General features: G+C 39.7%; 1 protein-coding gene across 5 annotated transcripts in view; it reads right to left on the bottom strand.

The window, feature by feature from the left end:
* Positions 1–1,006: 1,006 nt before the first annotated feature.
* The window catches only part of LOC114851687 (ribosomal protein S6 kinase beta-2-like), a 32,638-nt gene continuing 5,724 nt past the window's right edge, over positions 1,007–27,920 (bottom strand). For 3 of the 5 annotated variants that reach the window (XM_029143357.3, XM_029143358.3, XM_029143359.3), the window contains exons 5-16: positions 26,370–26,438; positions 18,081–18,228; positions 17,799–17,856; positions 17,630–17,730; positions 16,250–16,340; positions 15,888–15,978; positions 15,482–15,589; positions 13,400–13,462; positions 12,937–13,014; positions 12,632–12,739; positions 12,340–12,452; positions 1,007–5,176 (exon numbers count right to left, since the gene is read on the bottom strand). In XM_029143357.3, the coding sequence (XP_028999190.1) occupies positions 4,996–5,176; positions 12,340–12,452; positions 12,632–12,739; positions 12,937–13,014; positions 13,400–13,462; positions 15,482–15,589; positions 15,888–15,978; positions 16,250–16,340; positions 17,630–17,730; positions 17,799–17,856; positions 18,081–18,228; positions 26,370–26,438 (1,209 nt within the window). In that variant the 3' untranslated portion in view covers positions 1,007–4,995. The remainder of the gene's footprint in view (positions 5,177–12,339; positions 12,453–12,631; positions 12,740–12,936; positions 13,015–13,399; positions 13,463–15,481; positions 15,590–15,887; positions 15,979–16,249; positions 16,341–17,629; positions 17,731–17,798; positions 17,857–18,080; positions 18,229–26,369; positions 26,439–27,920) is intronic. The other 2 variants (XR_005897413.2, XR_005897414.2) reach the window with 2 other exon arrangements.

The raw sequence follows: 27,920 nt of genomic DNA, 5'->3' as shown, positions 1-27,920 counted from the left end.
CACTTCAGTTATGTTCCGGTGGTACATCCCATGTAAGGGCTTGTCCTCCCATGATGGTCCCTCTTCCAGCATCTCATCCTCTGTTCTCCACTGCCTGAGACAATCACTCAGCACGTCATCTGTCGGGGCCTTATCCTTGATGTACTTATGGATCTTGGATGTTTCATCCTGGATAGTGGCTCTCACGCTCACTTGTCCTCGGCCTCCTTCCTTGCGTATATACATATATATATATATATATATATATATATATATATATATATATATATATATATATATATATATATATATATATATATATATATATATATATACAACGATTCATTCACATATTTATGTGCATATGCATATATTTATTTGTAAGACTGCGACTCTGCGACCTGGTCTCCATTCTGATTTGTCACAGCATAGGAAGACTAAGTAACATAGCAAGCTTGAATTGTGTTCCTCTTTTTTACACTATGGGACCCTGACTTCCAAATCGAGTGTAGAATTTACTTTCATCTGAAAAGAGCAGTCTTCTTTTCAGATAAACCTGAATTCTGCAGCAGTCCAGTCATATTTCTCTTTAGCCCAGCAGTAACATTAATTGTCCAGCAGAGACCAGTAGTATACAGCATATGCTGTCTGCAAGATCTGCATTTGGCAGAAATTTTATTCACAGATCAGTAGTGGGATCACCAAGTGCACATATAGTAGGTAGGTAGGTAGGTAGGTAGGTATAATGTAATAATTATAATTGTTATCACACCACCTATAGAAAGACAAGTATTAGATTAGATCATACATTTAGTTATTAGGTTAAAATCAGCAATTATCAATCACAATTCTTTATTATAATTCTTGTTTTAATTATTCAAATGAACTATGGGAAAACATGCTGTTTCCAGGGATAACCAAACAGTCTGAAAAACCATGACATCAATATTGTAAAAAATTATAAAAGTCTTAGTTAGTAAAAGTTGAAATTCCAGCTGTATAAAATCACAAACAATGACCATTTACAGTAAGTGACTGAATAACTTTATTGAATCAGCATTGATTGACAATATACGATATCTGAAAAGCTCCCTAAGATTCCTGGTGACCAAATTAATATGAACATTTCAATAACTATTACTTAGTTTAGTAACGTAGTACCTAAAAAATGTGTTGGCTTGAATTCTTGGTTGCTGTAAACCTCACATGATTTGAAAACAGGCTTGAAGTTTGCAATTTGGTATAAACAGGAGGGCTGCATGATCAAAAGATCCAACATTATGTCTATGGTTCAAGAGGTGTATTTATACTGAGGCAGGATTTTTAAATTATTGAGCAATGAGCAAAAGGTGCAAAATGTGATCCCTCCCTGAAAAACGCTGAAATTGTCTGACTGAATGAAAGCATATGCTGTTCCAAATTTTGTATTAACTGTAAAATTATAGAAGCTATGAGTGCTATTCAAAGAGTGTTCCTCATAATGAGCTAAAAATACATCTTAACACTGATCACACATGTACTGTAGTTTGGTAATAAAAAAATAAAGTTTTAAAAGAGGGTAGGAAATTAATTATGTTTAAAGCAATTATGTCTCCACATAAAATTATGTGGAGACATAATTGGTTTAAACAAGGCAAGAGTTTTAGAAAGTAGAATATGAGTATTTACATTGAAAAAAATATAAATGCTTTGGTTTGTGTGAGGTTGTTGATTGTGGCCTGTGGAATGTTGGTCCACAGCTCAATGTTGGCAGGAACTGAAAACCTGCATTTCTTGCAACATGCATTATCATGCTGCAACATGAGGTGACAGTTGTGGATGAAAGGCACAACAATGGGCCTCGAGTCGAGACTCTGTTGAGAATGACTAGCATGCAGATGAGCTTGCCTGAGACAGTTTCTGACAATTTATGCAGAAATTCTTTGGATATGCAAACCGATTGTCGCAGCAGCTGTCCAGGTGATTCCTCTCAGACGATCCTGGATGATCGTAGGCTGGTGTGATTACAGTACGTGTGGTCTTTGATTGCGATGCCGGTTGGATGTACTGCCAAATTCTTTGAAAGGCCTCGGAGATGTCTTATTGTGGAAGAAAAGCTCTGGTAGACATTCCTGCAGTCAGTACTCCGATTGCATTCTCTCTCCAAACATGCACCATCTGTGACATTGTGCTGTATGATAAAACTGTACATTTTATAGTGGCCTTTTACCAGCCCAAGGTACACCCGTGCAATAATCATGCTGTGTAATTAGCATCTTTATATGTCATATGTGAGGTGGATGGATTACAATTCTCCTACTCACCTCCAAAGCATTTAATGATAAAGGTCATTCTCATCTTTAAGACCTCTTATAGTAGTTCCCTATGCTCCCAGCAGAACACTTCGTTCTTTGAGCGTTAAGCTACTTGTGGTTCCTAGAGTCTAGAAGGAGAAGAATGAGAAGCAGAGCTTTTAGCTACCAGGTTCTTCTAAGATCAGGCTTTAACCTTCCTTTTTGATAAAGCTTTTAGTTAGAGATGGTACAGGTCACTGGCAATGATTGTTAGTCACAGGAACAATCTCATAGTTAAGCTGCAACAGACAAAGGCTAATGGCACTTAATTCAACAGAGCATTTTTATTTTCATCTATTTCTTCTAGTCAATAACATCCCATTGTTGTTCTATGTTTAACTAACCATGTCTCTTTCCCTTCAGTAATTGCGCTTCTCACTCTCTTTCTCCCCCACACTGTCCTCACCTACATGTATCATCAGGCCAGACCGTTGTGTTTTCGCTGGGTAGCTGTGGATCCAACCATCCTGTCTGTGTCCAGTCCCAGGTCCAACCATCCTGCTCTGTTTTTGATTGTTCTTGTGCTCTTTGTCTATCCTCTCATCCAAACCGGTCGAGGCAGATGGCCGCCCACATCTTAGCAAGGGTGAAATACTCACTAACACGAATTTAAGAACAATATTTGAGAGGAATAGGCCCTTTATGTACATATAAGGAGTCTTAGATCTTTGAGTTCAGTTCATAAAATTTAAAACAATTTTTGTTCAGTGTAAATACTGATCACTCAAGACTTGGCAGTTGGGAATTTATGATTCTAGGGTGCATGTTTACACAAACTCTGAAGAAGTGCACTCCTAATTTCTTGGCATTTGCTAATTAGTCCAATTCTTTACCAGAGCGGTCTGTTCACAATTCTTCACACAGTCTCCCCTTAAGTTTAGTCCGAACACCACCAAAGACAAAATCAGCTGAAAACTGGACATGCGCCTTCTGACATTAGTCCATTGCAAGTCACTGGCTTAGTTCAGCTGACTACGATCCAGCCGACATGGCGCAGTTACAAGGCACGGAGAAAAAGTGCTCATTCGTTGGACTCTCTAACCAACACCAAAGGCTTTCTCTTTATTGTAAACAACACAGGATGGCCTTTTTTGGGTTCCATTTTTTGTAAATGGACGGATGCAGATGAAGGGTTTGTATCTCTGTGATATCCACACTCACCTCAAACGGCTTTGCTTTGTGGATTACAGCTGAGATTGAAAAAGGTATCTATTCTGATAGTCCACGGCAGTCCACACATACTTATAATCTGTCACACTTCATTCAAATATGTAATTGTTAGATTATGCAATTTTGGGGAAATTTGATTTGAAATGGTAGAACAAGTAGGCTCCTCACTACCCAAATATCTAAATAAACTGTAGTTCCTTCTGGTACAGTCAGGGAAAAATTATTTGAACTCTAGCTGATTTTAAACGTTTTCCCACTAACAAAAAAATTATGAGTCTATAATTTCAATGGTAGGTTTATTTGAACAATGAGAGACACAACAACAAAAAAATCCAGAAAAATGCATTTCAAAAAAAGTTATGAAAGGTTATTAATTGCCAATCTCCCTCGGTCTGCAGATCCATGCAAGATCTCACTTCGTGGAGTTTCAGTGATAATGGGAATGATGGTGAATCAGCCCAGAATTACTCAGGAGGAACTTTCCAATGATCTCAAGGCAGCTTAGACCATAGTCACCAAAGTTATTAACACACTAGGGCTGAAATCCTGCTGTGCCCACAAGGTCCCCCTGCTCAAGAAAGCACATCTACAGACCCATTTGAAGTTTGCCACTGAACATCTGACTGATTCAGAGGAAGACTGGGTGAAAGTGTTGTGGTCAGATTTTGCAAAAGGATTAAATACTAAACACTTATATCATTCGTGAACATTTATACAATTAATGTTTAACTTTTTTTAAATGCATTTTTCTAGATTTATTGTTATTGTTGTGTCTCTCACTGTTCAAATAAACCTACCATTGATGTTATAGACTGATCATTTCGTTGTTAGTGGGCAAACCTTCAAAATCTCAAAAACTTTTTTTCCTGACTGTAGCCAGACTTTGCAATTTCTATCACCCTGTCTATGTTTGATGCAATAGACATGCAGTTATCGGTGAAAAACAGCATTACCATCAAAATAAACACATTCACTGTACAAAGTAAATGTAAGATAGCATTTTCATTAAGTACGCTTATTGAGAATGTAGGCATACCCCAAAACATGATATCATCTTACTATTTAAGTTGTTCAAATGACACACCAATCAACATCATTACCTGATCTGAACTACTCCTAATACATAAGGAAATACAGGCCATGAAAGAGACGCAATAGTTCTGTTGCCTCACTATATAGCTATTTGTGAAAACCTTATATACAGTTATAGCTTTCATTAAGATTTTAGAGCCACAGCATAACAGAACATTAAGTGCAGGCTTATAGAAATTTTCAATTAAAGCTTAAATGACCATTTAAAAATGGCTCATTATATGAAAATTCCACTTACTTCTAAGAATTGTTAATATGATTTACTATACTAGACACTATGACTACATTTTCAAGATGAATAACAAAAAAAAAAAAAAATCAAACAGTTTACCAAAAGCACAAAATCAGTTAAAACAAAGCAGTGCCTAAGAACACTACAAAAATGTTAGGCTGACCAAGGCTGGCTCTGAGCATTTCTTCCTCATCTGCGGCGGCCCTTCTGCTTTTTGTTCCTGGCAGGAGTCCTGATGGGCTGACTGGTTGTTCCATTTTCCAGTGGCTCAGGCACCTGTGCAGCTTCCAGTGGAGAGGTGAGCGAGAAAGGTTCTGGCTCACAGTCCATGCTCGATTTGAAGGGTCCCGCAGATGAAAACTTTACAGGACTGAAAAAATACACAAAGTAAATACAAAGATGCTACAAAATGATTGATTTTGAATGATTTTTAAAAGATGCTCTGATAGCTTACCTATATACAGTATACTGTATATGTATAATGTAAATTGTACATTATATAAATTATATATATATATATATATATATATATATATATATATATATATATATATATATATATGTATAAATAGATAGATAGATAGATAGATAGATAGATAGATAGATAGATAGATAGATAGATAGATAGATAGATAGATAGATAGATAGATAGATAGATAGATAGATAGATAGATAGATAGATAGATAGATAGATAGATAGATAGATAGATAGATAGATAGATAGATAGATATAGATATAGAAATAGAACTACAGTAGATGTTTTCATATCTTGCAATAAACCAATTTGAAAAAGCAAAATTGTCTTGAATTGTAAAACTCAATCAGTTTAGTGTTTGTTTGTTTGTATATTAATTTTTTTTACTCTTTTTTTTAGTCTTTCTTAAACACTTAACTCTCACTTTTATTTTGGGTTTTTCTGAGAGAGAGCGGCTTAAGTGTGTTAAAGCAATATCTTGCAGCAAGCCTTTTACTACGTACAGGACAAAGAATAAAACATTTATTTGGTTTCTCAACAAGAACACGTCTTTGCTGAAGCAATGACATGACAATGCCCTGCCCAAACAAAACTGACAATGCTGCATTTACTATAGGGCGCACCAGAGTGAAGCTTTAGAGTCATATGAAGCACCTCAAACGCAGAGTTCTTTATTGGCAGCCTTTGAAAGTGAAAGGTATTGTCTCGAGTTACAGTGAGAGGCATGCAAGAAAACGTTGATTCAGGGAGTTTCAGTAAAAAAAAAATTCCCGTTATAGAAATCTGACAAAAATGGAGCCCATTGATTTTTATGTTGGATTCAAGGCTCCTTTCTCCTGCATGGTGGTCAGTCCAAGCGAGTGTGGTGAAACCTATTTTGTGAAAGGCTTTTGGTAAATTGTAAATATATGACCGACCTTACAGTATGCCGGAAAATATTGTTTGGATTTGCACATCGTATTAACCCATGTATGACGACTTGCAGAAGATGAATAAAAACAAGTTTGTAGAAGGTCTATCCAGTTCATGAAGAGATTTTCTAGAGGTTTCCTAGAAATTTAAATCTCCAGCTAATAGTTTTGTATGATGTAATGTTTGATGTGCTTGAAAATCCAGAGGTTGTTAAAATATTTACCCAATATCGTCACCATCGATTCAATTTGTCTGTCATGTTTCTGACCCAGAATATTTTTCATAAAGGCAAATACAATCGAACGCTGAACCTGAATTCAAAACATCTTGTTCTCTTTAAAATCCTGTGTGATAAACTTCAAACGTCTGTGCTGGCCCAGCAGATTTTTCCCAGTCACAAAGATTATTTTATGAGAGTTATGACGATGCAAAGACAAAGATGCCTCACGGCTACTTATTGGTGGATTTGACGCCACACTGCCCAGAGCGTTTTAGATTGAGGACAGGACTGTTGCCCCACGACCAAACCTGCCTGTATTTACCGTGGAGAAAATATTATAATAATAATAATAATAATGTCAGACCGTTTTAAAGAGAAATCTGCCTCTCCTAAAAGTGATAGTGTCCAGGGGACCTCGGCAGCGAAAGGCTATTCTTTCTGTGTGCTCAACGGATCTTGTAAGGACCATATACGAACTGGCATTTAATCTTTTGAAGGGTTTCAGTACAACAAGTTAAAGAGGCAGAGGAGAAGCCTGAGAACCCTTACGGACAAAAAAAGATGACTTTAAACTAAAAAAGAATACTCATACAGCGTGGTGGGTTTCTTTTCCCACTAGTCACAGCAGACCTTCCTATATTAGGACAAATTGTGGCCAGTTTGATTAGTAATAAATAATGAGTGACTCAGCTATCAGGCAAACGCTTCTAGTGTCACGAGACCAGATAAACCGCCTGCATGACAAGAGGAGCAACATTAGAGAGAGTCGAATTGTCCCCTCTCTGGACTTTCCCCATACTCAGTAATGATGTGAATGTGAGACCTCGTAAGGGCAGCAATGTGGAATCGACACCTCCTTGGTGGTTTGTTTCGTTGCGTTTGAACAAAGAAAAAGAGTTTATTGAACCTTTTTTTTCACCCAGAGAATTCTTTTACAAACTACAGCCCAAAGTTATGGCATTCTTTTCAAGCGTCAGAGCCAGCAGTGTTCACCTGGCAGGTGTCTGGGGTGTGCGTTTACAATAAAGTAGGCGGGTCTTTCCGTAGCTTTTTGCGGCAGCTCATCCGCCGCATGCACGCACGTTCATTTTTTCTCTCTTGAATAGTAATCAACCAAAATGCTGTTCTTTGCATCAATTTCGAAATTCGAGTCGTAACAAGCTTGAACAATAAGCGTCATAGTGTGACGTAAAGGAAGCCTAAATTTTATTTTAAGCCTTAGACAGCCTGATTTGCCTGGAGACAGAGCTGCCCCTCTTCATCAGGTGCTAAATTGATTGATGAACAAAGTGTAGCCGCTCTCAAAGTTTTGTCTACTGAAGCGCAGCAGTTGATCTTTCAGATGACGTCTGTGAATAAATTTTAATATTCTCTGACAGACAAATTATTTTCAAAACATGGCCGAAACGGCTTCGAGGGAATCTGTTGCCTGTCCTGGCAAAGTGCCAGAAACTCCAAGTTGGCGTGGGTGAGATTAAATGGATTTAGATTCCTCTGTGACTGTGCTGAACCTGCAGCATTGACAACTGCACACACATAGTACAATTCAGTGTACTGCGGAGACGCAGACAATATTTAAATAAACTAAATCTATTCATATGGAGTGTCATGGGTGGAATCTGTTACTCATTCATCTGTGCTTAATTTCACATTGATTGGATGTACAAAAGGGAACATGCATTCATCCGCGCTTACTAGAGACTGATACATCTGGATTATTTCCCCTTTTTACTATTTCTGGATTTGCTGGAAATGCTCAATTGGGTTTAGGTCTTTAGACGTGCTTGGCCAGTATATCACCTTTACCCTCTGCTCAGTTAGCAAGGCAGTGGTTATCTTGGTCATGTGTTTGGGGAAGCTTTGCTGCAGTATACTACAGTGCATGTGGGAGTTTGTGGTTCTTGTCTTTGTGCTTCTCGCACACTTAATCTACTTGTCTCACGAAAACTGTTTGTAGGCTTTGTTGTGTATCAGCAGACCACTTTCATGTAGCATGCGGCATATGGTCTGAGCACTGACAGGCTGACCCTCCCTAAGCCTTCAACGTCTGCAGCAATGATGGCAGTACTCATGTATCTACTGTATTTCCCAGACACAGCGTCTAGATATGATGCTGAGCATGTGCGCTTAACATCTTTGGTCGACCATGGCCAAGCCTGTTCTGAGTGGAACCTCATGTAGAAGGATTTGCATAGATTTCCTACTAAACTTGGTGTACATTCAAAATGCAGAAAACTGCGTAAATAGAAAAAGAATTTGGAGGTATCAAACTCTACTAACCACAGATCTACATACAGTATGTACAGTCACTTGAAAAAGTTAGGACACCCTTTGAAATTATCAAATTTTTCACATTTTGTAAACATGTTTGTTTTAATTCGATTTTAACAATACAAAGAGATTAAAGTGATATAACTAATCAATGGAAACTAAAAAAAGGTCCTTTCAAGGTCTTCTGTAAATTAAATTTTACAAAACTGCCTATTCCAACTGAGGAAGATAGGACACCCTAGCCCCTAATAGCTAGTGTTACCTCCTTTGCCTGATAAAACTGCAGCGAGACGCTTCTTGTAGCCATCTACCAGTCTCTGACCTCGGTCTGAGGAAATTTTACCCCACTCCTCATTTTTTCAACTGCTGAGGTATTTGAGGAGTTTCTTGCTTGTACAGCCCATGTCAAGTCACCCCACAACATCTCAATGTGATTCATAGCTGGACTTTGACTTTGAGCCATTCCAGGACTCTCCATTTCTTTGTTTTCAGCCAGTCATTGGTTGCTTTACTAGTATGTTTTGGGTCACTGTCGTGTTGCATGGTTAAGTTCCATTTCAGCTTTAATTTCCTAACAGATGGTCTCATATTTTCTTCAAGCACCTTCTGATACACAATAGAAATCATGCTGCATTCTATAAAGGTCAGGTGACCAGGTCTTGCTGCAGCAATGCAGCACCAAAACATGACACTTTAACAGTATCAATATTCTCTGGCAAATGTCAATCTGGCCAAGTTTTTTTTTTCATAGAGAGCAAAGGTTTGTTGTTCAGTCAGCAAGTTTGTAGTTCCAGAGATAATGTTTTAGGGTTTTTGGAGACCTCTTTCAGCATCTTGCTGTCTGCTCTTGGGGTGAACTTGCTGGGGCAACCAGACCTGGGCATGTTGGCAGCCCTCCACTAGTAGACTATCTTCCAAACAGTGGACTGATTTTTAAATCTCTTACCAGACTCATAGGATGCTACAATTTTTTTCTGAAGGCCTCTGACAGTTCTTTTGCTTTCATCATGGTGCTCACTCTTACTTTAACAGTCAGTAGCACACCAAATGTCTGATAGGGCAAACCTCATTCAAAATGCTAAAGTAACAGTATACTAATTATGTGCACCTATTGTGATTTGAGCCATTTTAAGAGAAAATACATTTGAGGGTGTCCTAACCTTTGCCTCAGTTAGAATTTGCATAGAAAAGCCCCTCTTCAGTTTTAAATGCTTAGATATATTACTTTATATCTCTCTGTATTGTAAAATTGAGATATAATATTTATATATTCAAAAAAAATACAAAAATGTTACAAAAATTCATAGGCTCTCTTAGGGTGTCCTATTTTTTTCTTATTTTTTTTTTATTTTTTGTACTGTACATATGGTGCTGGCCAGCAATTAAAATCCTTAATCGCGTTAACTGCATTAATCCATTAGGATGAGAAGCATTCAGTAACAAATTCAAAAGTTGCAACAGTTGGTGCACATTGTAATGCCATTGATTTTATTGACCTCTCCTTTTTATACAACTTGTGTATTCTTCCTGGTGCATCTTGAGGGAGGCTCACAGGTGCCGTCATTCATTGTGTTCCTCAGACCAACATCTTCCAACACTAATCGTCCTGAAGTTTGTAGCTAACCATATAGCTATGGCATTTGTTAGCTTGCCTTAATTTTGTTTATACTTTTCCCACACGCTACATCCAATGTAGTCTGCCAAAGTCTCCGTCCGCTGTTTGTTTAGGTGGGTGACTTGAGGGCATCAACAGTGTGTATTGCATTTAAGCGATATTTCAGACTCAAAGTACTACAGTGATTCAGCTGATTTGGATTCAGCTTTACCGTGGCTACAAATTACTTGTTTCCAGCAACCTCGCCATTTAGAATAGATTTAAATTGATAATGTAATTAATATTGAATTGATAATGTAAGACACCTGTATCTTTCTCAATTTATCTGCCAGCTCTATTTGATTCTAGTTTACTGAGCACTGCAGTGGTCTTAGGTACCGATGAAATAAAAATGTTTTCTGTTGACATGTCACTTCATCCTGCGATGGTGCTTTTATAGCAGTGTGTGTCCAGTTGATGACTATGATTACATTAGGTAAACCGGCTCTCACTGCAAATTGGACTTTAATCTTGCCCTGATGAACCATTGTATGGGAACTTGATATGCCTTGCTGACATACGTATGATTGCGTCCCACACAGCTGGCATGGATCGGCTCAAGGTCGACTGGCATATACCCAGCTATGATGATTGGACTATTACCCAGGACGTAGGAATAACAGAAAATGGGATAAGTTCACCTGTAATATAGACTTTAGATGGCAAAATGTAAAAGTGTGCATATGTCATTTAGCTAGCATTTAGCTTAGGTTTCATTGTTCTTCAGGACATATCTCACCACCTGTAATGTCTAGCAGGCTTTGGCTGATAATTTTATATTCATTTTAATCTTAGCTTTTATTTCAGGCATAGTTTATATTTTTATATTTTATTTACACTCAGTGCATGTATAACTCCCTAAAACCCTAAGGGACCAAATTGTGTCCCTCTGGGCCTTGAAAGGAGCCTCTAAAGCAGGGGTGTACACACTATGGAACCATTTAAAATTGGCCCGCAGGAAATTCCAAAGAATATACCAAAATACGGCCCGCATACTGTATGAAACCTGGCGGTACTCCATTTCTGGTTTGAACACTAGGGGAAGCTACTGAGTTGAATGAGTGTCGCAGTGATGAAGGAATGCAATGTAGACGACACTACGAAACAAAACATCAGACCTTTGTGTCCTTCACTGGTGTGGAACGAGACCAGAAGGTTAAGCAGATGACAACGATCTTGCTAGCTCAGCAACAGTATTTTTTTAACCGAGTTTAACGAGTGATTGGCCCGGCATTTTGTGTATTTTACAACATTTGGCCCTTGGTGAAAAAAGTTTGGTCACCCCTTCTCTAAAGAAACATTATTCATTTAATTTAAAATGGAGGGCAAATTATTATTTTTTCATTTGGCTTGGAATTTTTTTTTGTACACAGCATTAGGAAACAGCATTGTAAATATGAGTAATAGATCGATGTTGCTTCTTCCTATGTGAATAATAATGAATTGGTTGAGTTTGAATTGACATCACAGCTTTGTTTGCCTACAGTAGCTATCACCCAGTGTTGATACACAGTAATTATTGTATATACACAATAGTTTTGGGGTCTGTATGATCTACAATATCGTAGAGACAATATACAATAGTTTTGACACTGTTGTTCGTCATGTTTTGATGTTGTTTTGATTGACGTGCAAGGCTCCAGTGGTGCAGAGACTGGTGAGTAAACCAAGCACCTTTATTTGCTTGTCCGTGAGTTGGACACTACATTTCAGGGATTGATTCAACCTGTTGAATGAGGCCGAAGCCTTTTGCTGCTGCTTTGGTGTTCAAGCTGACCATAGCAACTCAGCTTCTTTCTTCTAGAGTCAAAACCTTTAGAATAGGTCCATTTTCAGACAACATCAACTGGATGACTAAAAATATTCACCTGCAGCTATTGCTGTAGTTTAAGTAATAAACAATATTTCCAAGACAATATTTGGAAGATATGACAAAATTCAGAATAATCCATTACCCATTATCAATTTCAAATTTGTTTTCCCATTTTTTGATGTGTTACCTGATGGGTGTGCGTGGACTGCTGTTGTGTCGGCGGACATGTCGTATTCGGGGTTCAAAAGAGAAACCCTCTTTCAGATTCTCTAGAACTGAAGGAGCCACATAGGTGAAACCCTGAAAAGAAATGGTCATTTTTCCCCATCAGTCATTAACAGTTATGCATAGATGGAGGCAGAACCTAACAATTAATTAATTAAGAAAGCTTTATTACTATTGTAATTATTAATTATCAATAAGTTAATTCAATTAAAAGGTGACTATACAGAAATGTCTAAACATCAACAGTCTCTTACAGCAAAAGCGAGTTCTGCACTGTGGCTGAGTGAGGAATCATCTGGACTGTCCACTGGTGTTTGTCTGGTGAATCTAGTATCAAACTGACTGACGTCCTCATCTGATTGCTACACAGACAGAAGAAAACAGAAGCAGTGAACAGAATTACATATGTGTTACGTTAGTTACAGTAAATTAGATAAAAACATGCACTGTACCAAAAGTTAAAAAAAGTAGAAAAAAAGGCAAATTTTCTGTATTGCTATAATAATAAACAATCTCAAAAGCTAAATTAGAACATAATGTGCATAAAATGCCAAGATACCAGCTGTGGCTTGTATGGTGGCTCCACTCTCTTGTTCAAAAGGTCATCCCAATTAATGTGCTTGAAGAAAAGATGTTTCTGCAAATAAAGACAAAAGAGACTGTAACTTTACCCATACCATGACGTCTATAGCATTGTGTTGATTAGGAACACATTAGTTACAAGTCAATAATCTCAGAGAGTCAAGTGACAGTGACAATTCTGACAGCTTCAAAAGACTTTGGTAACTTGAAAACTGCTAAATATGAAAAAATGTTTTAGTTGTAGAACTAATCACTCACTAATTCCTTATCCTAAGATCTTTTGACAAAAACTGCAAAATGTTTAAAAATGTTCTAGAGCCACTGGAATTTCACTTTAAAATGAACCTAACTAAAGATGCACAGATAATACTATGTGGAAAAAAGAACATTTAGGTCCACCGAAACCAGTGTTAGAGAATGTGAGTACATGAAAAAAGTACCTGTACATCTGCACAATCTGCTTTACTAGAGCCAAGTCTTTGACCTGGATTCTTCTTTAAGAGCTGAAGAGGGTAAGTGGCACATGTCAGTGTTTTACACAAATGCTTTTCAACATTTAATTGAGATTTTGGAGCTTAGAAATTATTTGCCTTAAAGCAGTGTTTCTCAAACAGTGGGGGGCGTATGTGATGCCAAGGAACATGCTTTTTTGACACAGGTAGTTTTTAGCACTGAATAAGACACAGCACAGAGCCGGACATATGAAGTGCAGATAACAAACCACGGAAAAGTATTTAACTAGAATAAAAAGAAAGGCAGAGACAGACGGAGATAATGAGACAAACGTAAGTCAGCAAGTACTGGACTGTTGAATGCTGTTATATAGGGGAGCGTACCGACCATTAAAAGCATACCCAGTGTTTAGTGCAGTGATTAGCGCATTATGCCACTGATGTTAAGTTTGCAGGTTCGAATCCTATCACGAACGTGAAAAGATAAAAGAAATTAGCTTTTTATCAAACTTGCGCAAAATGTTTACTTCTTCCTGCGGGGGGCATAACAGAAAATAATCGAGGAGCACTACCTTAAAGCTTCCTTTAAACTATATATTTATAAAACAGTCTCGAGTCTCGAGATACTGTAATTATTACTGTTGTACAGCATGCACAGAAAAAAGAAACAACAGAGGAAGACAGAAAACTTTAGTAACAAACTAACTACTACTAACACAATTTAAGGCTTCAGGGTTTTAGGGAAGAAATCTTCTAGACCACTGAGTGAACCTGAGACAGGGTAATTAATGTTAGCATTATGTGTGAATGAGGTGGATCCTAACATTTACATTTCATAATACATCTTTGAGAAGTCAGGATACCAACACTGCCTCAGGCAGCTACTGACAATATGATGCAACAGTCAGCCTAATATATATATATATTGAAACTTTGTAAAGAATTGTCTGGGGTATATCTCTATAAGGTGAAGATATAGCTCAGTAGAAATAGTTGTGTAGCAACATCATTTTAATATGTTTAATGATATTAGTAGCTAGGAGTTTGTTACAATGGAGTATCATGTTGAAGTTCATGTGCTTTAGCGCATGTACCAATATTAAATGACTTGGTTAAAAGAACTGGTAAATTTGTATTTTATAATCCGTCAAAAAAAAATATGTTTGTGTTTTACTTTTGTTTGAACAGGTTCTATCAAAAACTACATTAACATCAAACTTGGAAAAGGGGGCTGCACTCGAGCAAATTGAAATAGTATTTAATGGATACATTTGCACACAAAACAAGGGGCAGATGTGTTAACATATAAAAGACAGCAGATCAAGATGATCCTAAATGTGTAGAGGAGAGGCGACTACAACTATGACTAAATGAGCTACCAATGGCTGCCCATTTATGTGGTCAAACCAGCTCCCATAGTGTGCAACTAATACAATGTTTATAGTAATCATGTAACAGTGGAATGAAGCTGCTAAACTAAATTTTTAGAGTACAGAAAGGATAATGACAATAATGTTGTAATGCTTTAGGTTAAACCATGCTGGTATCTTTGTTGCTGTTATGACATCTCAGAGGCCACAACTGTCTGAAAACATGCCCTTAAACACATCATATAATTCACACATCCATTGTATTGCACTCAAATGTAGACATGGATACCACAACATTATTGCGAATTAATGGAGTTAAAGGAAAACTTTACAGATTTTCAATAGGGGTTGACCAAAACTATCACACACAGTGCAGAACAGCAGAACACTGTGCACTCTCAGAGTCCACAACAGCAGAATAAGCTGTTCAGAGCATAAAAAATAAAACAGGGAAAGAAAAAACACTTTTGACATATGGACTAACGAGAATAAAAATATTTTTATGGGGTCTTCCTATGCATTCCTGCTGTTTGTTCTTAGCAAGTAGCCCGTGATCACAACACTCTTCTAAATCACATGAACTTCTCAGTCATAAAATTTCGTCTCAAAGCAATCCCTTGACAGTCAAACACAAAAACTCAAATCTCCAACTCTATTTTTGCACATAGTTTGCATTTCAGTCAATTTTACAATACAGTACCTTTTTAATGAGATCCCTGGCGTCTACGGTCAGGTATGGGGGAAGATTAAGTTTACACTTCAAGATTTTATCAATAGTTTTCTTCCTGTTTTCAGCTGTAAAAGGAGGCTGTCGAAAAAGCAGAGAAGGGAGTGAGTAGTGTTTAAAGAAACTAAAAATGTATTTCTTTCATGCCATGCCAAAAGGAATTGGCAGTAGTAATACCCATGAGAAATGGTTAGTTTGTTTAACTTTGGGTAAGCTTAGTCATTCAAAAATACATAAAAAGGTTAAATACTTGTTTAGGTCACATGCTCACCCATGGGAAAGGGTTTAGTTTGGTTATCACCAAACTAAAGTGTATTTAGCTTGTCATCATATTCTTACATTTTCACCCTCTTAATTAACAACTCCCTCAGTTACTTACTGAGCCAGTCATCATATCATACATTAGTGCACCCAAGCTCCACCAGTCTACTGCTCTGTTGTGCCCTGACCTTGTCAGGATCTCTGGAGCCCTAAAAAGCACATAAAAGAAGTGAGACAAAACACAGAAGCAACTAAGCTTTATACTAAAGAGGAAAAGACATTCAGATTTGTAATAAGCCACATAATTGAATCACATCATAATGTATTTTTTTGCAACATTTATAACTGATATAATGTTACGAATAGATATAAAGTATTATGCAAGTAGAACAATGAATAAAGAACAAAACAAAAGCACACAATTTAACAACAAACTGGTTGTAAAATTATTGGGTCCCACATGAAGAAGAAATTTCCTACATGTATTCTATGGTACCACAGAACGTGTGCGTAACTGTGCCATCATGAATTGATTCCTTACAGAGGCCAAAGTCAGTCAGCTTGATGTGTCCTTTAAAGAGAGAAACATAGATTTAAGTAACTACAGTTATGTGTTGTACCACAGGCTAATTACAAGAATAAAGGCATTGAACAACGCCTGGCCACCTGGCCCTGGGGATGTGTGGAGGTCCCGGTTTCTCGGTTTCTTCCTGACATCTGGTGGACATAGTATGAGATGACAACCATGTCCCACTCATCACTCTACCTTCACTGGAGTTACTTGGTAGCACTTCCATGTGCCCCCACATGTGTTACCATGTATTGGCTGCTTTTTTGCTGCACCACAAAAAAGATAATGGGGGTGTTCTGTTTCTTAATGTTGGTGCGAATTCTATGTTTGCACTCTGCTTGTTATTACTCTTTTTACTGTTGCTATTGCTGGCATTATTTGTCTGTAGCCTGTGTGTGTCTTTCCGACTCTAATAAATTTTGAGTGTGACTCTAAATCCAGAACTCCATGGGTTAATAAATTTGATTTCTATTGATATTTGTTTGTTTTTTGTTGCTCATTCAACTCTGAAAACAACAAAGTATTCAATAAGAACTTTTAATTCATGCAGATCTAGGATGTGTTATGTTTTTGTTCCCATAATTTGTTTGAGCAGTTTATACATCAAAACTTGACAGGTTTGAACTCCCAATTATGGGAGTCCTGACTATTGGTATATGTTTTCCACATCCATGTAGTGGCAATGGATAAAAGGTAAAGCCCACTTATCACAGGATCAGTGATTTGATCCCTGGCTTCCCCAATCATGTGTCGAAATTTCTATCCTTCTGTGTGTGTGCTTGTCTGTACATGAGAAGTGTCAAATCACTTACAATACGAATACTTTAAATATGAATAATTTTTAGTTCTTAGTTCTAGTTCTTAAGTTATTTCCTCACTTAGTTTCCCCTTAAATAATTCTTATTTACATTCCTGCAATACTTTTTGATAACCTTTACCTCAAATAGCAGTCTAGTTCACATTCATTTTGATACAAGCTTGTAGCCTTTGACATAAGGTTTTCTAATATATATTAGTGTATGATTTTGAGAAGTGCACAATTTCGTTGTAGTAAATGTTTATTTTGTGCTTTGTTGGTCAATCATGAATCAATCATAAATCATCAGTCAAAGTTCAGGTGGATTTTGGGATGTCAAATGTAAACAGATTACCTTAATACGGTAAACAAAAAAGTAAATATTTGAGGTCACGGCGAATTTCAACTCCTAAACTGAATTTCTAAGTGGCACATTTTTATGAATAATCTCCATTTATAAATGTGTTTTTAGACAAACACATAGTGGTATTACCTTGGTGATTTAGCATGATATTTTCAGGTTTGAGGTCTCTGTAAATGATCCCGTTGGAGTGGAGGTGACCTAAGGCCATTGTGATTTCTCCTAAATAGAAACTACAAACAAACAAATGCCTTATAAGTCCAGTGAAACTATTCACAATCATTACAACAAGAGGGTATACCAAGCAGTGTCTTCCATGAAGATGCCTTCTTTCTCCAGCTGCATGAAAAGCTCCCCTCCTAAAGATGATGAAGTTGCGTTAGTAGCATAAGAGCTTTTCCTTTCATATTTTCCCCAGTGTGCTTTCAAACAACATATAAATCATAAATGCACATTGAAAATAAAAAAAATTGAAAAGGTGTGTAGAGGTATAAATAGACTTAAGCTGGCTAATAGTATCTCCTGTCTCCTCCTACAGAGCATTTTACCTCCTTTCCATCACCCATCTGTGCCTCTGTCTTACCGCTTAGACATTCCAAAATAAGGTAGAGTTTTCCCCCAGTCTGGAAGGCATAAAGCAAATCCACGATAAACGGGTGCCTCACTGTCTCCAGGATTTCCCGCTCTGCTCTCGTATGGGCTGTGTCTTTAGCATTGCACACTATTTTAGCCTAAAGACAAATGTAGATAGAGGCAGAAAATGTGGAGAAAGGTCGACATTAAAAGCAGAGTAAAATTGCAAAGAAAATCATCCTCATGAACTGGAAAACTAAAAAGAAATTAAGGACTACTCAATATTTCTACTACTTCTTACATCTTGTTAGATTACACCACTTTAAACACTTTGTTAGTTTGTTCAAATCAATAACTAGTACTACACTCTGATTCATCTCACTTCGAGGTAAGAGTGCGTGGGAGCTGGGGTGCTGTGCCTTGCGTGGTGAGGGGGGGTTCTTGGGGGCCGGGGGTGCCTGTCTGCCTGCCCAAAGAGATGGGGACAGCAGGGGTAGTTGATTCTGGGGTGGCCGCATGGTACCCCTCTGGTTGGGTTATGGTGGCTGCTGGGACCGGAGCTTGGGGGCTGGAGTAGGGACATTTGGGGGGTTGGCCTGTATCTGACCCAAAGGAACGGAGGTAGGCCTCCCTGCTGGTGTGCATGGCCCGATGTAGGGGTTTCCTCTGGGGGTGCCTGGCTGTGCCCGGAGGTATCCTTACCCCCTAATGCACTCTAGTTCCACACACTCACATTCAAGCTGGGCTACGTGGCCCTGAAGAGCCCTTCTCGCTGTCCCCCTGCTTCTCAGCCAGTAGATGCTTGTGGGAGTGTATGTGGTAGTGTGTGTGTCTATATATGTGTGTGTCTATGTACGTGGTGTGGTGGGTGTATAGGAGTTCTGTTCTCCGCTCAGGGTGCGTGAATGCCTGGGTGGTCTCTTCTACCAACTCCACCAATTGCCAGCCTCATGTTGCAGGCCCGACATTGCTCCAGGTAATATGATCGGGCTGCTGGGGTGGGACCCGCTTTGCTCTTCCCTTTCTGGGTGCGGGGGGCTTCTCCTGGTGGGCTCCGACCTCTGGGCCTGACCCTCTCACTGTGAGGAAATATTTGCCTCTGGATCTCCTGGGCGAGACAACGGTTGACCCAATAGTGGACATAATGTCCACCTGTGTGCAATCTAAGTGTCACATGACATGTCATTACATATACACACGTTTTTTTACATATACACACGTGTTGCAGCCTAGAGGCTGCAACACCTAAGCAAGAGACATCACTAAAAGAACACTGCCATGAAAACCAAGGCACTTGCCAAACAAGTAAGGGATACAAGTACAAGTTATACTTGTTGTATATATATATATATATATATATATATATATATATATATATATATATATATATATTACAAGAAAGAAATGGCTGAGATGCGAGAACAAGGCTCTGTTGGAATGCTACTACTCAAGTAACCCTAGTCAGAGGGGTTACATGCAAAGAATGTGCGGTGAATGGGAACGGAGAAACCCACATTCAAGGCTGACGGCGAAGCAACTAGTAGCTCAGTGTTCCAACATCCACAAACGGCAACTGCTATCACAACTTGAGATTGACGAGATACAACACAAATGCTACGGCAAGGGGAAGCCAGGACGCCAGGTCAGAGGGGAGGTTTCACCATCTCCCCAACCGGAAATTGGGTACGAAGCCCCAGTAAGCACAGATACGCTGAGCGAGGCAGCGACTGACCTGAAAGATAAGATCATGGCGAGAGTGAACAGGCAACCCCGAACCCCACTACAACGGCTAAGTGAAGTACCATCAGAAAGTCTCATGGAAGATGTGAATGCAGCATTGAGAGCGATCCCTACCACAACAATCACAGAAACCAATGAGCTGATATACGCTTCAGCATCAGTGAAGCGTATATCAGCTTGGCTATAAGAGCAACCATGGGAGCCATGAGAAACAATACCCACCATGGAAACGAAGGTTGGAGGCAAAAATCAAGGCAGCTCGGAGGGAAGTGAGCCAAATGACAGAGGCCCAGAGAGGTGCAATGAAAAGACCGATGCCCAAGAGGTACAGTCAGATGCCCATACCTGAAGCACTCGAAACTGCCAAGCAAAGGCTACAAGCCTTGGCCAGCCGCCTAAAGAGATACACCAGAGATAACAAAGCCAGACGAATAAACCGGCTGTTCGCAACACAACCTGCGAAAGTGTACTCTCAATGGCAGGGTAATAACAACAGAGCAGACCCACCAAGGCTGGAAACTGAACAGTACTGGAAGGGTATATGGGAAAGGGAGGCATCACACAACAGTGATGCACAGTGGCTGGTGGATCTGAGGGAAGACCACAGCAACCTCCCTGAACAGAATCCAGTGACTATCACAGTGGCAGACATCCAACATAGAGTCTCAGGTATGAAAAACTGGACAGCACTTGGCCCTGACATGATCCACGCCTACTGGCTAAAGAAGCTCACTGCAATCCATGAGCGCCTGGCAGCACAAATGAACCAGCTGCTAAGGGATGGGACTCACCCTGAATGGCTAACCGAAGGGCGAACGATCCTGATAATGAAGGATCCCTCAAAGGGCACAGTCCCATCCAACTACCGGCCAAAAACCTGTCTCTCCACAACATGGAAGCTCATGTCAGGCATCATCGCAGCTAAGATAAGTGGGCACATGAGTCAATACATGAGCGACGCACAGAAGGGCATTGGTAAGGATACCAGAGGAGCCAAACACCAACTCCTGGTAGACAGAACAGTCGCCAACACACCAACCTGTGCACAGCCTGGATCGACTACAAGAAAGCCTATGACTCAATGCCACACACATGGATCACTGAATGCTTGGAGCTGTACAACATCAACAGAACTCTAAGGGCCTTCATTGCAAACTCGATGAGGTTGTGGAGAACCACCCTTGAAGCCAATGGGAAGCCACTTGCCCAAGTATCCATCAAATGTGGCATATACCAAGGAGATGCACTGTCCCCACTGCTGTTCTGCATAGGTCTGAACCCCCTCAGCCAAATAATAAACAAGACTGGCTATGGATACCCACTCCGGAACGGGGCCACCATAAGTCACCTCCTCTACATGGATGACATCAAACTGTACGCCAAGAGTGAGCGAGACATCGACTCGCTGATCCACACCACCAGGATCTACAGCTCGGACATCGGGATGTCATTCGGACTCGAGAAATGTGGGAGGATGGTGACAAAGAGAGGCAAGGTAATCCACACAGAAGGGGTCTCACTCCCAGAAGGAAGAATAGCAGACATTGAGGACAATTACAAGTACCTTGGAATACCACAGGCAAACGGCAACCTTGAACAGGCAACAAGGAATGCGGCAACAGCCAAATACCTCCAACGAGTAAGGCAAGTCCTAAGAAGCCAGCTCAATGGCAAGAACAAATCCCGGGCAATAAACAGCTACGCTCTGCCAGTGATCAGATACCCTGCGGGAATAATAAGGTGGCCAAAGGAAGAGATACAGACCACAGATGTTAAGACACGAAAGCTCCTCACCATGCATGGAGGATTCCACCCCAAATCCAGCACCCTGAGACTGTACGCTAGCCGCAAGGAAGGAGGCCGAGGACTAGTGAGCGTGAGAGCCACTATCCAGGATGAAACATCCAAGATCCATAAGTACATCAAGGATAAGGCCCCGACAGATGACGTGCTGAGTGAATGTCTCAGGCAGTGGAGAACAGAGGATGAGATGCTGGAAGAGGGACCATCATGGGAGGACAAGCCCTTGCACGGGATGTACCACCGGAACATAACTGAAGTGGCTGATCTCAACAAATCCTACCAATGGCTTGAAAGGGCTGGGCTGAAGGACAGCACAGAGGCACTCATCCTGGCTGCACAGGAGCAGGCCCTGAGCACCAGAGCCATAGAGGCCCAGATCTACCACACCAGACAAGACCCAAGGTGTAGACTGTGCAAAGAGGCCCCAGAGACGGTCCAGCACATAACTGCAGGGTGTAAGATGCTGGCAGGCAAAGCATACATGGAACACCATAACCAAGTGGCTGGCATAGTATACAGGAACATCTGCGCGGAGTATGGACTGGAAACCCCAAGGTCAAAGTGGGAAACACCTCCCAAGGTGGTCGAGAACGAGCGAGCCAAGATCCTGTGGGACTTCCAGATCCAGACTGACAGAATGGTAATGGCGAACCAACCAGACATTGTGGTGGTGGATAAAGAGCAGAGGAAAGCCGTAGTGGTGGATGTGGCAATACCAAGTGATGGCAACATCAGGAAAAAGGAACATGAGAAACTAGAGAAATACCAAGGGCTCAGAGAAGAACTGGAGAAGGCTTGGAAGGTGAAGGCCACAGTGGTGCCTGTGGTGATCGGAGCACTAGGGGCTGTGACCCCCAAACTGGAGGAGTGGCTACGACAGATCCCTGGAAAAACATCCGAAATCTCAGTCCAGAAAAGTGCAGTCCTAGGAACAGCAAGGATACTGCGCAGAACCCTCAAGCTCCCTGGCCTCTGGTAGAGGACCCGAGCTTGGAAAGTGGATGAGACCACCCGCGGAGGGTGAGAATAGAGTGTGTGTGTGTGTGTGTGTGTGTGTATATATATGTTATAAAATATCAAAATCAAAATATGATCCCTAGGAGCACCTTCAAAACTATCATAACCAAATGGAAAGAACATGGCACAACAGCTAATCTGCCAAGAGACGGTCGCCCCCACAAAAACTCACGAACTGGGCATGGAGGGCATTGATTAGAGAGGCAGCACAGAGACTAAAGGTAACCCTGAAGGAGCTGCAGCGTTTCACAGCAGAGACTGGAGTATCTGTACATAGAACGACAATAAGCCACTCCACAACTTTTGCCAAAAAGTTTGCCAAAAGGCATGTGGGAGACTCCCAGGATGTATGGAGTAAGGTGCTCTGGTCTAATGAGACGAAAGTTTAACTTATCGTCCATCATAGAAAACGCTGTGTATGTCGCAAAGCCAACACATTACATCACCCAAAGAACACCAAGGATGGATGGTGCTAAATACAGATATATTCTTGAACAAAACCTGCACCACTATGGGCGTGATCTGAGGCTAGGATGGAGGTTTACCTTCCAGCAGGACAATGACCCTAAACACACTGCTAAAGCAACAACTGAGTGGTTTAAGGTGAAATGTGTAAATGTGTTGGAATGGCCTAGTCAAAGCCCAGATCTCAATCTAATAGAAAATCTGTGGTCTTAAAGATTGCAGTTCACAAGCAGCAATTTTGCAAGGAGGAATGGGCAAAAATACCAGTGGTAAGATGTAGCAAGCTCATAGATTTCCGAATCAAATTGAAGTTGTTTTGAAGTTGTGGGCATGTTCTTTATATAGTATGATGCAAATTATCAAACAATCCATGTTATTCCACGTTGTGAGGGACCAAAACATGCAAAATGCCAAGGGTGGGGGGGGGTGAATACTTTTGCAAGGCACTGTATGTTATGTTATGTATTTAACATCAACATTATTATTAGTATTAATATCTATTCAATGGCTAACAACATTACTGCAGTCATTTACTTAATAATGTGTTTACTCCCCCCCAAACACACACACACACAACTTGTCCACCAACACCGTGACATCCCATTTATTATAAGATTAATATGGAGTCAAATTAGGGTCAGATTAGATTTGTGCGTGTGTAAACCGATCTGTGCATGCGTAGCCAGATGCATGCGTGTGTAACAGAGTTTAATATTAATTCCACTTGTTGTCAGCTTGAGGGCGCGCTCTTACTCCCCCCCCCTCGGGGGTGGGGTGCTACTGCGGAGTGGAAGAAGACCACGAATGGTGGCGGGGAAGAAACCCAGGAAGGGCGGCTAAAGACCGGTCTCCACAGAGAGAGAAAGTAGCGATGGTAGCGACTCCAGTGTGCGAATGACCAGAATGTTGTTCAGTCCAGGAAGTTTTGTTTTGAGCTTGTTGCTGTATGTGCTGTATGAGGACCGTCAGCTGTGTTGCACATGGGAAGTGTGGGGAAAGTTGTTTTTACGAGGAAGCTAACTGCATAAAAAGGGGTATTTTATACAAGTCGGAAATAAACGGTCCCACGTAAACTGACGATGTCCTCCCGATAGTTATTCTACACCTGAAACACAACGCGGAGTCAACAAAAGAAAAAGGTTGTTAAATGACTAGTTGGACACCAAGTCCAATTAAGTTAGTTACACGTGCATAATCAAATCTGTGCGTGCTTAAACCTGTCTGTGCATGTGTAAACCAATTTGTGCGTGCATAATAGGTTCTGTGCGTGCATAACCAGATTTGTACTTGTAGACTTAGTGAGCTATACAATGCTTACACTTATAATTTGGGGCGTTAAAATTACGCACAAATCATGGCTAAATGAGTAGAAATACTAAGTAAAATGACTTGAATCAGTAAAATAACTTGACCTAAATTTGCCTCCACGCTCTGATTGCCTAATGAACAAGGAAGTTGTCACAGTTCTTTGATCCTGAAAGCAGTTCCTGAAAGCTCCACAAGCAGTACACAGCAACAAGCTAGTCCACTGACTGATGACTTTTATTATATTTAATGATCAAACAGACATGACAGCTCATATTCATGTGTATAAAGTGTGACGTTACTTTTGTGATTTGCAGAGGTAATGCAGTTGCGCGAACGTTGACCTGGTGTTTCTATCAGACATTAATGTAGCATGTTAGCCGACAGGCTATTAGCAATGCCATGCTATGTTATGATGCAGCTGGAGTTAAGGTGGTTATGTTCCAGTAACGCTACTGTTGTGACTATCTGTGATTGTTTATCAGACCACAGTAAACATATTTGCTTTAGGTAAGCACGTTTACTCTAACAATGCTTTTAAACAGCCTGATATGTAATGCAGTTGTTATACAGGCTTGAATTTCAGTGAAGGATTTTGATGCTTCCCAATGATCAACACCAGTCTACAAGGAGACAGACACCCAGTGTTGCTGCAGAATCTCTCAAGATGTCACCGATACCAAAGACACGGGCAGAAAGCTTGGTCTGAGAAATCGTAAAGATTTGTTTAGTTCGCACCATTCTCTTTTAACCTACACCGCTCTGACTCTGCTTCGCTTCACCCACAGTTTACTTACAGTAGGGGCCGATAGCGCCTGCCGGCAGGCAACTTGTGTGTCGGTAAAGGACACATTTCATGACACAAAACAGAAGTTAAACGCTACACTCCATTACCGTTTACTGTTCCCGCAACTGCATCACCTCCACAAATCAAGAGAGTAACGTCACACTTGATACACATGAATATGAGCCATCATGCCTGATGACTTTAATTATATTGAATGATCAGGCAGTCAGTGGACTAGCTTGTTGCTGTGTACTGCTTGTGGAGCTTTCAGGATTTGCTGTGCCACGTCAAAGGACTGCGACAACTTCCTTGTTGATTAGCCAATCAGAGCGTGGAGGCAAATTAAGGTCACATTATTTTACTTGTAAATTTAGCCACGATTTGTGCGTAATTTTAACGCCCCAAATTTCAAGTGTAAGCATGGTATAGATAACTAAATCTACAAGTACAAATCTGGTTACGCACGCACAGATTTGATTACACATGCACGCATTTGGTTACGTATGCACAGATTAGTTTACGCATGCACAGTTCAGTTTAAGCGTGCACAGATCTAATCTAACCCTAATTTGACTCCATAGATTAAGAAACATAAATAAACCATTAATCAAGAGGAGTACATATATTATTTACATACTCCTTTTGAAAAAGCAAAACAATATCACAATATGGCACTCAGCTTAATACATCCTGCTTGTTAAACAGCCAGACAGGACAAAAAAAAGTAAATGAAAGTAATTAAGAATAAACAGAAGAAGAGAAACAGTTTGATTGTTGGCGACTTTCCCTGGCTGCAATATTTCCAGAGTCGCGAAGCAGCTGAGTGAGGGAAGCTTGTCAGACGCTCTCTATACAAATATTGAACAAACACGAGTTCAATATATAAAATCAGTTTATCCCTTTGCTTATTAATAATAACATCCAAATACATCTAGTAATCCACAGAGTAACGTAATGTTATGGCCTAATAAAGCGGTCAACGAAAATAGGCCCTCCCCAATCACCCACTTACTACAAACTGTCAAACCTAAAACCTGCAGGTGATGCACCTTAAATCATTACCACCACAAATACCACATGACTCCGCATCATGTAACCCCCCTGTATCTCTCCCTACGTAGAAATAAAACCTAAAGTATGTGCATGTGTATGACCCTGTTGGCACAGGGTGTGACAACATACCTTCTTCAGGACTTTCATTGCAAAAATCTTTCCCGTCTGGGCACCTTGAACCTTCCTCACCTGGAAAACCTTATTAAAGAAGATAATGGTGGTTAGGGGTGGGCAGTATAGCCTCACAATTTGATTTGAATTTGCAATTACAACATTTATGGCAATAAGAAAAAAACATGTACCCAACAAATCTAAGTAAACAGTAAGTAAAAGTATTACATTAAAGTACTTTAGTTTATGTATTTAACCAAAATAACGTTTAACACTTATGTAGCATTACCTGATTTCCTCACATTTTAGGACAAACTACTAATATATCCTAAACAGTAAAAGTACACAGATCTTTGAGAAATTTGTTTATAGACTTATAATTAGTCCTGTAAAACAGGGAAATACTAGTCTATATCTGTGATTATGTACCAATGTAATTGTATTAGTCATCAAAGCTAACACCTAATACTGCTTTCAGTATCAAATGCCATGTTTAACTTCATAATAAATAAATCTTAAAATAAAAGATATACAATAAAACTGCACAGAGCTTTCTTATCTCGTGAATAAGGAAATAATAGTTTGAATCTGGCACTGACAACAAAGAAATGTTATACATAGGGCTGGGCATATGGAGAAGCGAAAACGTCATAATCATATATAAAGGAAAAAGAAAATAAATGTACTAATTTTTAAATTGTGAATATACAAATATATAAAACTTTGGAAAAAGAAATGTATAAATGCTTATATTTCCAGTAAAACACTTATTAATGTTCACATTTATTTATTTTTCAATTTTTTTAAAGGAAGATTTATGCATTTAGCTTCTCCTTTTCTCAAGCCGTTTTTCTTTTTCGCAAAGTGTAGGTAAATGAGCAGGGCGTGTCTTAATTGTGTCACTGTATTCAGTCATTGGTCAATTTGTGAAGCGTTTCCTGATCAATTCCTCTCATCTAGACCCTGGGTGAATGCTACAGCAATGCATCATGGTCTAGCTAGCATTAGCAATGGGTCTTCGGCAGATAGAAAACAACTTAAGGCATCTTGCGGACTATTCAGAAAGTTTTACACCAGACTTAATGGTGTTTCAAATTGATTTGATTCGGGAAAACTTCAGTTTATCTGACAATACAGGCAGAGAAATACCCAGGGCAGTTTTTGACCTACTGGATGACACTTTCCAGAGGCTGAGCCTCGAGGTTGAACAGAGTTCTGCGAGCAGAAAAAAAGTGAAAACACGCCCCATTATTAGCATAAGGTCAGTAAAATAGAATTAGAAATAAATGTGGAATAAAGAAAATGCAAAAAAAATATTTATTTATCTCTATATAAGTACCTAAGTACATTTATTTCCTTTTTACTTCGTATTTGATTATGGCGGTTTCGGTTCTCCATATGGGCACGTTAATGCGTTAATTCCACAGAAAATACATGCTCTGAATACTCATACAGACAAATGAAGGGTCACAGAAGGAGCAGGCTGTTGATCAGTATTGGCCTGAGATACCCATCTCAACCAATCAAAGCGTTTGGGGGCGTATGACCACTCCAGCGTTCAGTGAAATG

This window comes from Betta splendens, chromosome 1 (genome assembly GCF_900634795.4).
Source record: "Betta splendens chromosome 1, fBetSpl5.4, whole genome shotgun sequence".
NCBI lineage: Eukaryota > Metazoa > Chordata > Actinopteri > Anabantiformes > Osphronemidae > Betta > Betta splendens.
Note: the sequence above shows the minus strand (reverse complement) of the source record. Positions and strands in the feature narration are given on the sequence as shown.